The sequence below is a fragment of the Martes martes genome (assembly GCF_963455335.1).
Source record: "Martes martes genome assembly, chromosome: 8".
In the NCBI taxonomy this organism is placed as follows: Eukaryota; Metazoa; Chordata; class Mammalia; order Carnivora; family Mustelidae; genus Martes; species Martes martes.
In genome coordinates, this window is record NC_137895.1 from 104535881 (window position 1) to 104546213 (window position 10333).

General features: G+C 55.1%; 1 protein-coding gene across 1 annotated transcript; it reads right to left on the reverse strand.

The window, feature by feature from the left end:
- Positions 1-212: 212 nt before the first annotated feature.
- On the reverse strand, positions 213-8863 carry FKBP4 (FKBP prolyl isomerase 4). The gene is made up of 10 exons (XM_080810897.1): positions 8577-8863; positions 6374-6518; positions 5785-5927; positions 4836-4956; positions 4410-4566; positions 3657-3747; positions 3470-3553; positions 3089-3274; positions 2326-2565; positions 213-1023 (listed from the first exon to the last, which is right to left on the reverse strand). Exons 1-10 carry the CDS (start codon positions 8679-8681, stop codon positions 916-918), a joined length of 1380 nt encoding a protein of 459 aa, XP_080667023.1. The 5' UTR covers positions 8682-8863; the 3' UTR covers positions 213-915.
- Between the last annotated feature and the right edge of the window lie 1470 nt (positions 8864-10333).

Below are 10333 nucleotides of genomic sequence, written 5' to 3' on the forward strand. Positions count from 1 at the left end.
CTGGGAACCTGTGGGAGGCTGAAGGCATCGCCCTGCTGAGGCCCATGTGGCACAGGGGGAGGCCCTGCGTGTTGGCCACGCTCACAGAAGGCTTCATCAGCCGCCACACTCCAGCCAGGGCTGGGAAGGACGGGGGGGCCACTCCCTCAGTTTTGTTCCCCGAGTGTAAGCCACCATGCCCACCCTCGAGGCCAACAGAAAGGGCTGCCCGATACCCAGGTTTGAGTTCCACTTTATTGCTCAAGCACAGAACTTGAGGTAAGCCTGGACCTTCAGCAACGTGCAGAGAAGAGGCTGAGGGGTTTGGGGACACGACCTGGCTGAGAAGGGAAACTGATCCAAAGGGAAATACTGGTGGGGGGGACAGGAGGTGGTCATCAGGACACCAGAAGACAGCTCAGCTATACCATCAAGGGTAAGGATGGGAACAGAGAGCAGTAACGGGCACAGCAGTGGTTTTTCCCATGCCCCTAGCACCCACATGGAGGCCTCGTGTTTGGGAATGGACCGGCAGGAGGGAAGGACGAGGAAATGGCTGCCCAGGAGTCTCCCTCTCCACCCTGGTTTCACATCAGAGCCCACGTAGCATCCCTACCACTCACTCCCTTCTACCATTTGAAAAATGGACACAGCGAACAGAAGCAGCAAAATAAATTAACGTTCTGATGAGTATGCATGTGGATGGACATTCGTTCACATGTAATGGAGGATGGGGGAAGGGATGAGGGGGTGACACCACCTAAAACGATCCCCCAGCCTACTCCTTTCCCCCTTCCCCCAAAGCCACCATCTAACCAGGTAGAAAAATAAAGGTCTAATTCACTCAAAATTCTTCAGTTTTTACAAAACTAACAGGGTGGAGGAGGGGAGGGAGCAGGGGAGGCAGGCAGCCGCGGGAGGAGGGCTGGGCAGAGGCTATGCTTCCGTCTCCACCTGAGGCTGGCTCCCCGCCACTTCGTTCTTCTGCTCCTCCTTCATCTCTGCGTCAGCAGGATGGTCTCCTGCGGCTTCTGCTGCCTTGGCCTGGGAGAAGGGAGAGGAAGGGGCTCAGTTCCAGTTCTCATCTGGCCCAGGCCTCTGAGGAGAAAGGGGACTTTCGCTCCATGTCCCCACTCCTGCTTGCCGGCACTGAGCCAAGGTGGTGACGAGCCGTGTTCACATACCACGCGGACACCACGTCAACTCTGTACCACACACACTCATCCCCCGAAGAAAAGATACGCACTGGAACGCCGACACAGCCAACTCCCTCTCCAGGTGTGTCCTAAAGACACACACACACACACACACACACACAAGTAGACACTTACACGATCCCTTAGTGCGATTCTACTTAGAACTGCACTCGTCCAACATGGTAGCGAGGACCACGTGTGGCTCCTGAGCACTTAACAATTAGGCCAAACGGATGTTTTTTAAGTACAAAGTCATAACGGTGGATTTCTGGAGACCGACTTAGGTCTGAAAGATGAGGAAAGATGAGGAAGGATCTGAAAGCGTTACACGTTGCAGTATTGGGCCAACTAAGTATTAAACTAAGTATTAAAATTAACCTCACTTGTTCACTTGGTTTTTTTAGCACGGCTACTTAGAAAACTGAAAATCACTGTACAGTTTGTGTTCTTGTTTCTATTCAACAGTGCTGGTCTTGAACGCTGGAGACTAACAGGGACTGGGATACGGTAGGACACGTGCTTTACTATGGGACCCCGGCAACACAGTGAAGAACGTGACAGCTGTCGATGTAAGACAATCTTGCAGGAATGATATGAAGAAAGTATAATGTACAAAACTGGCAGGACATGTTGCCTTTTATTAGGGAAGAGGAAGAAGACTGTCTACTTGTGCATGTGTGTCGTTTACTGGAATCATCTGAACACTGGCCATAGCCCACCACTTCTGGGTGGTGGGAGAGAGGCTTCTTATTACATATCCTTTTGTGTGATTTCAACAGAACAATGTAATTATATTACCTATTTAAACATAGGCTTTTAAAACCTGCATTTTTTTTTCTTTAAGACTTGGGTTTTAAACAGGCACACAGAACAGAGTTTGGGAGGCACGCCCAGCACAACGAACTCCTCGCCTGTAGGGCTCTCGAGGGGGGTTTTTAGCTGTGATCAAGGGAACCATGCCCCCCCGCCACCATAGCAGTTTCTGCCAACAGGACATACATGTCATTGCTCCAGGGACAAGGGCAGCACCAGGTGTCCAGGCGTGGCATGTACAACCGGAGGCAAGGAGCCACAACAGCTGGGTTGGGCACCGGGACAAGGCAGCGCCTTTTCTCCGGTCTGTCCCTGCTGTCCCCCTCTGGAGCCTTACCTTGCTCTCCTCCTCGGCCAGCCTCTCAAACATGTTGGCGTAGAGCTTCTTCTCCCGCGCGAGCTGCTTGCGGATCCGCTGCTGGCAGATGGCCAGCTGGGCCTTGGCGGCTTTGTTGCTGGGGTAGAGCTGCAGGACCTTCTGGAAGTCAGCCCGTGCCAAGTCAAAGTCATTCACCGCCAGGTGGGCCTCTCCGCGGCGGAAAAGGCCCTTCTCGTTGTTGCTGTCCAGTTCCAGGGCCTAAGGACACAGAGAGGAAGCAACAGGGAGACCTGAGCCCCTGCGGCCTCTCTGGCTGAGACAGGGTTCCAGAGGCAGTCCTCAGAGGATCAGGCAGAACATACACCACCGGCTCCACCTCAGGAAGGGGTCTTGGGACATGACACGGAAAAGACCAAGGCCTAGGAAATAACCCGTTCGTCCTGGGCTTTCGATGAAAGAGAAGACCCAATACAACATTTCCATTCTTTCCAGAATAAAGCAGGTACTCAGGAGGGCCAAGCTAGGAACCAAAGGAATTGCTGTAGCTATTCTTCCCCGCCCGTGGCTCCTCGACCTCCATGTCAGCTGCCTCCTACCACTACAGCCAAGGTGCTCGCTTCTCAAAGCCCCTGCCTCTGGGGCCCTTCACCTCCAGGCTCCCGCTGGTCCCACTTGCTACCCTATCCCTACCTGAATCACCCAGGCCATTTCAGACCCACCAGCAGCTCATCCAGCTGAGCCTGTGAATGTTGCTCCCCAACCCTCTTGGGAAGGGCCTCACCTTGTTACAGCTCTCAATGGCCGCCGAGAAGGCCTGTAGTTTCAGGTGACACATGGCCAGGTTGAGGTGGGAGGCCAGCCGAAGGGCCTGGGCCTTCTGGGCGTCCTCGTTAGAGAAACTGGACTCGTATTCCAGCCAGGAGACAATCTTCTTGTACTGCAGTAAAGCTTGCTTGTACTTGCCTTCCTAAAAGGGAGGGAGGCTCAGGGACTGGGCTGTCATCCTCGGTAGCTATCAGGGACACGTGGGCGTGAGGGAGGCCTGCCTCCCCCGCACCCCACCTCTGGCAGGACCAGCCAGCTCCCATATGCTGGGTGAAGACTGTAGGTGCTCCCTGTGCTGTCCCGGGGAGTGTCCTCAGGACCCCGGATGCCGGCTCACCTTGAAGTAAACGGTGCCCCGCTCTTTCACTATAGTGCTCTGCTCCAGCTTCTCCTCGGAGTTCATCTCCCAAGACTCCTTGGCCTGCCATACCCCAAGGGAGAAATGAAGTCATCAGCTACCCCCGAGCCATGTCCCGGGACCTGACTTCAGACTTCAGGACGGAGAGAACCTTGAGCAAACTCACCTTCTCGAAACTCTTGAGGTGTACTTCGTATTTTAGCTCGGCATTAGGCGGGATCTGGAACTTTTCCTTCCCCACGTTGCCAAAAGCATAGCTGTGGGGGCAAAAAAAAAACCAAAACAAAACACAAAACTAGGTCACTGTGGCCATGTTTAACCTGCTCCACACTGAAAAGGCTTCCTGTCCTTTTCCTGCAAGGCACCTCCCTATCCCCCGAGACTTGGTTCAAATGTTTCCTGTTTGGCAAAATCTTCCCTGACCTCTTCACACAATTAGTTGGTCTCTTAGCATCTTCCATATCCTTCTAACTCATACTAACACTGGAATGATGACTAATTTACTAATTACTAAATCTCACCAAATGAGTCCTTAGAAGGTGGGAATGATGTCTTTTGAATACCTCGGAATTTCCAGCCCCATGTCTGGCACGTAACAGATGGGTTTCAATCAACGTCATGAATGACGGAGTATGTTTAGTAGGAGACAACAATTTTGACACTGGTAGAGGAGGAGACCTGGAGTGGCCAGGACTGAAAAGATTAGGCTATGATTCCAGATGTGGCCAGTTGTGACCATGTCCCAAACACAAAGAGATCACGTGCGTACCAGACTCACAGGGACCGCCACTGAGGCTGTGGGGGTGGGTGAGCGCACACAGAGGAAAAGAGTCAAGTAGCTAGTTACACAACTCACTGTGGACATGTAGATCTCTGACCCTGGGTCACCCACCCACTCTACAAAGTGTCCACTCCGTACCTGGGCTTGAGGTACACAACGGAATGTTCTCCTTTTTCCATGCGCTGAATGGCTTTCTCCAGCCCACAAGGCAGGTCCAGGCTCTCCCCCTCGCCAACTTCAAAGCGGAGCTCCCGCCGGTCAAACATCTGGTCCTTGTAGTACCCTTCCAGTGCAACTGGCACGAGAAGGAGGCAGTATGCCAGGGATGTGAGTAGGCAGGGGGCTGAGGAAGGAGGCCACTGCAGCCTCCCTCCGTGACCTCATCACTGCATGCCCCGGAGGTGCCCTTGTTGTATTGCCAGAGCTAGAGGCATGTTAGGAAGGTATGGTCCAATCCCTCAGTTCTCAGATGAGCTACTCAGATCAGAAAAGGAAGTGACCTGCCCAAAGCCACCCAGGGACTAAGTACCAGAATCGGAATCGGAACAGACTGTGCTGTCTCACCCTCCACGATGGCGCCCTCGTTGGGCCTGGCATAGCCTTCGCCCCGAGTCCGTATTCTCCGGATGATCCCCCCATCTTCTTCTTCTGTCAGGTCCTCTCCTCTAAACTCAAACAACTCTACCTGTGGGACGAGACGCAAGATGACACGAAGCCTTTCAGCATTACCCCGTCAGCTAAAGAGTCCGTGGTCACCGCCAGACCAGGCCTGAACACAAGGGCAGCCAAACCAAGAGTGGACAAAGTGGCACTTCTGGTAAGTTCTGGGAGCTCTAGTCTCAACTTTGGTAGCATCGGGCAGGTCACAGATTCTGCTGACCTTGGGAGATCAATCTTTTTACTACCTGCTCCCCCCAGGAAGGACATGCTCCAGCCAGGCCTAACCCAGCCGCTCACAAGGCCAATCTGGTAGGTGGTGGAAATGACCCAACAACTTTCAATATTCTCCAAGCATCCACTAAAGGAGGGCTCAGACACTCTGACCCCAAATGGTGTCAAGTTCCCCCTCTCAGTGAAGGCTTTCCTCACCCCCTCAACCCATTGGGGGCATCTTCCCCCTCCTTCGATCTCCAAAGCTCTGATGTTCTATAGTGTCATTTATAACCATACAGATTCTGACCTTATGACTCCTCTCAGTCAAAATTATAACCCATCTCCGGGCATAGTTCTTGAAATAGAACAGGCCACAACCCTTACCCCGCTTCAAGTCTGGAGAGGGGTTTGTGGCCACCTCTTTCCCCCCTGAAATCTCCGCCAGCAGCCGCTTTCTGGCAGCAGCAGGCTCTGTGCACGGCAGAGCCAGCTGCCCTCTCCAGGTCCCTTCCTCCCCTAAGGCCAGGCCCTTAGCCTTGGCTACATTGTCTCTAAGCGGCAGGAAGTGCTGGAGAGCAGCCAGGCCAGGGGCTGAGATCAGCCTGGCTCTTTGCCTTGCTCTCTGTGCCTGGACACTCACCTCAAACACAAGCGTGGCATTGGGGGGGATTTTTGGAGGGCTGCCTGCCGAACCGTAGGCATACTCTGGTTTGCAGGTGATGTGGCACACCTCTCCCACCTTCATGGTTGCTACAGCAATATCCCAAGCCTTGATGACCTCCCCTGTAGGTACAGAAAGCAAACCGGTCCTGCTTGACAGGGATTAGACCCCGGGCTCAGAGAGCAGCTCCAGGGACCTTCATCAGACCACGCCCACGGGGAAGCCATACACTCTTTGGAAACCAGACCAGGGAGGCAGAGGACCTGGTTGCAGTAAGCACTGTCAGGTCTCAGACCTCTTTAAAAAAGACTCAAACCTGGAACAAAGGAGTTCTAGGAACAAGATAATCCACCCCCGAAGAGGAACTGAGGTGTTCAGAGGTGATAGGGAAAGGTAAGATAGAGATCACTACGGTTCCAAAGAGGGGAAGAAAAAAGAGAGCTAACGGAAGGGTAATTCACAGATTCTAACAGACCACTCCTCACACTTCTGAGAGTATGGTTTCTGCTTGTGACAGCTTACACCCTCCTCAGGACTGATGCTACCAATCCACTAACCGTGCACCTACCTTTGCCCAAGTCAAAGGAGAATTTGTCCTTGCGGTCCAGACTGGAGTCAAACTTGGTGCCATCTAACAGCCAGCCAGTGTAGTGGACAAAGACACGGTCCCCAATCATGGGCATCTCCGTGCCTGTGCCCTCTCGCTTGATGACCTGGGAGGAAGGCAGAGAAGATGACTGTACCCAGGTGTGGGGGCAGAAGAGGCCCCAAAGCTGTCTGCACACCTCTGATAGAAACAGGGGGACTCTTCTGCCTCCTTGGAAGCAAAGGGACCAGGCCTCAAATGATTCCGACGTGAGGTTTGGCTAGATGCCAACAGACACCCCCACTGACTGCTCTCTTCCATCTTTCTTGAGGTGCAACAGGACTTGGCTTGAAAGCTAGAGACAAAAGACCCTAGTTCAAGTTTTTACTGTATGTTCTTGTGCAAGTCAAGCTCTCTAGACCTTAGTTGTAAACCAATAATAATAATCTCTATCAGGATTGGAGAATTAAGTTGGCAGAAAGTTGAAGATGATTATTATCAGCAGCAAAGGGGGAAGCAGTTATGTTTGGTTTCCTCATTCTTCCTAAATGCTGGTGGTCATTAGCTCTGGATCTGGTTTGTGGATAAGAGAAGAATTAAGAATATGAGTAACAAAACAGAATAGCAGCAGCACAAAAGAGGTTCAGAAAGTACCAGGTCACTGATGAGCACAGGGGAGCTCACTCAGGCCCTAAAACTGGCTTGGGACATGAACATTTCTGACTGGTAGGCTACTGACGTCTTTTGAGGGGCTGGAGCATTTCTCAGGAATTTCAACAAGGTCTGCTTCTCTTCTGAACTTTATAAAAGGTGACAAGGAGACTCTGTGGGTCACCTGGTAGGTATGTGGTTACCTTCTGAGGGAAAGCCTGCATGACAGAATGGACAAAGGACTCGAGGAGTAGAAAGGCAAAAGAGAAGTGGAAAATAAAAGAAGAAAGGACCCTTCTGGGGATAATAATCTTGTAGAAATCACCAGGTTGCTGGAGAGATTAGGGGAAGCCACATGCCCCCTGAAGAACAGCTTAAGACGCTAAGATCTGGGGCAAAACCAGGAGCGTTTCTGGACCAGATATGGGCTCCCCGAGGTCTCTAGCTCTGTCCAGGCCCCCCCCCCCCCCCACACACACCACGTGTGGAACGGAGTGGGAAGCCAGGGTAAAAAGAAACACTGGATGAGGAAGAGGCATGAAATCCAGCCTAGGATTTCGCCATCCTGCACTCTGCAGAACCTGCTCGGAAGCACCATCAGTCGTCCCGACCCAGGTCAAGACGCCCTGCCCCTTCGCTTCACTTCTCCGAGGCTCCCAACAAAACACCTCCTCCCGGCCCCACACCCCTTTGCCCCAACTCATGAGGGGGAGGGCGAGGTGGGAGGGGAACTACAGGTCCCGGCATGCACCGCTCCCTGGTTTTCCCGGGAAGGGGGAGGGGGGCCAGCATGGCTGAGCGGGTGACCTAGCTGGGTCCACCCGGCCTTTAGGAAGGGGGTCACCAAGGGGACGGAGGGCGCCAGAAGCTCTCTCGCGGCCCGGCCCCGGGCGCCAAGTCGTACAAAGGCCTCTGGGCCAGGAAATCACTGTGGTGGCCCGCTTCAGGTCCTAGCTAATGTTTAACCGCCCGGGGGAGCCGAGAGCTCGCCACACCGCCGGCGAGGGCCGCCAGGGACTTCCCGGCTGCGGCCCGCGGGGAAGGCGCTGGCGGCCGGGCCGGGGTCGCGGGGTCGGGGAGAGGTGACGTGAGGGAGGGGCGGCGTCGGGGCGGGAGCGGGCCCCTGCGGGCTGCGGCCCGGGTGCACGCCGCCCAGGCCCCCTAGCTGCAGCTCGCGTGCTGCGGCGCGGCCCCGCCCCTCCCTCCGCGCTGCACCGCGCACGCCGGAGTTGGCGCCGCAGTCCCGGGCCCGGGCGCCGCAGGGGCTGGGGGACCGGGGCCTCACCCGGACCGCGGGTGCCCCAGGGGACCGGAGAATGCCCGCGGGGAGGCCCGCACACCCAGGCCGCCCCCTGCGAAAGTGCGGCGTCCCTTCCACCCCCGAACGACGCAGCCGGGTCCAGGAGGGCGATGCAACCGGCCGCCGGCCGCACGCCCGGCTCAACGACCTGCCCGGACGCTGCAGAGGCCGCTCGGGGCTCCCCAGCTCGGCGGGAGGTCGGCTGCGAGGGGCGCCTGCGCCGCCGCCCCTTACCTTCAGCACGCCTTCGTCTTGCTTGGGGCTGATGTCCACCCCCTCGAGGGGCAGCGGCGCCGACTGCGCCCCGCTCTCGGTCGCCTTCATCTCCTCGGCGGTCATCGCCGCTCGGTGCGCCGTTTACTCCGGGAGCCAGGCACTGGGCGCGAGCCAAGCCCTCTCGGCCGGGCCTCTCTGCACGGGTGTGCGGGCGGGAGGGCACTGGGGCGGCCGCCCAGCTGTGAACCGGTCGAAGGCTCGAGCACCTCTGGCGCCCAGCGCGCTCGCAGCCCGCGGCCGATGGGGCGCGGGAGCGGGAGGAGGTGGGTAATGAGCGGCCGCGGGGAGCGATTGGTCCCACCCCGCCGCGGAGGGAGGGGCTGGGAGGAGCTGGAGCGGGAGCGAGGGACGGAGGGGGAGGGGGCGGAGAACTTTCTAGAGACGGCGGCCGCTAAGCCAGTTCGGGCTTTAGTGCTAAGGGTGCTTCTGTGAACGTGTGTATGTGTTGGTTTGGTTTGTTTTTTTGGGGGTTCCTTTCTCCTTCTAGCTGCCTGGCCTCCCTCCTCCCCACTCCTGGGACCCTCGGACTCTGGGGGATTTCCTCCGCTCACCGCCCCCCCCCTCCGCCCCGGGGCCCGTCCCGGGCCCTCCCCCGCCCGTTTCCCGGTCTAACCGGATTCTTCCAGATCCTTCTCCATCCCCCTACAGCACTCCAATACCGAGCCGGCCAGCCGCCCCAGATCCGCCCTATACATTGCAGGCTGTAGAGTGGTTTGCTTAGCCGGATGTGAGTGGCCGGGCGTCTGTCTCCCCGCACCCGGGACGCGCATTTTTATAGAAGCCGGTCGTAAGCGCAGACCGCATGGCCTCCCCGTCTGTACGTGGCGTATATTTACTTAACGAATTGGGGAGAGAGAAGGGATGGGGAGTCAGCTGGGGAGAAAATGAGTGAAAAGCGGTAACCCCAATGCACAGAATCGGGGAAAACAACCTTGATTTCCCCAGAGCCGGGAACACGTGCCACCTTTAGCTCTTTAAAATGCTAGAGGCAGCCGGTTTGCAAGAAATGACCCGCTGAGCTAAGGACTCTTTAAATGGGGCGCGTATTAAAGGGACCTTCTCTGGCAGTAATAAATCGACCAGTTTCGATTAATATTAAAGAGTAAAATGGTTTCAAGTCACGAGAAAAGTCATTCCATTTTACCAAAGACCCACGGGAAGGAGTATTTGGTTCTCAAGTGTTTCTCTACTGCCTGTGGCGTGCAGGGGATCTGGGCAGCAAGTCCGCTCTGCAGCACCTGGTTACCTAAACAAATAGCCTTTGACAAAAAAGAACCATCTAGAGAATTGATTTTGCTCAGCGCTTAACCCCGGTTTAACACAGTGCCTGGTGAGTGGTATCAAATACTGGCTGCATAAATTTGTATTCCGGTAATTTTTTATTTTGAGTCCTCGCTACATGCCTGGCACTGTGCTGCTGTTGCACGCAAGCTGTCCCGTTTAGGTACATAATTTACCCTATTATAAATGAAATTGTAATACCCTAACGTAATTGGATCATTCATTATAGTCCTTTCTGATGGAGCCTTAATGGGAAGGGATGCGGAAGAAATAAAACCGTTTCCTCCAGCAATTTACAGCAAATGACTTTAATCGTAACTAACACATGTCTCATTAGATGACTGGGGATACCCCAGAGGGTATGGAGGGATAAACCTATTTCTTTTCTATGCATCCCTTGGTAGAGTAAGAAGTAACAATGTGGAGGTTTTCCA

Bases quoted from the DNA above. Each gene is read 5' to 3' on its own strand.
- FKBP4 (XM_080810897.1), bottom strand. From the start codon at position 8,681: ATGACCGCCGAGGAGATGAAGGCGACCGAGAGCGGGGCGCAGTCGGCG. The intron at 6,519-8,576 runs GTAAGGGGCGGC...CCTTCCTCCCAG, and splicing joins AAGACGAAGGCGTGCTGAAG to GTCATCAAGCGAGAGGGCAC. The intron at 3,275-3,469 runs GTGAGCCGGCAT...CCTCCCTTTTAG, and splicing joins GGGGCACCGTTTACTTCAAG to GAAGGCAAGTACAAGCAAGC.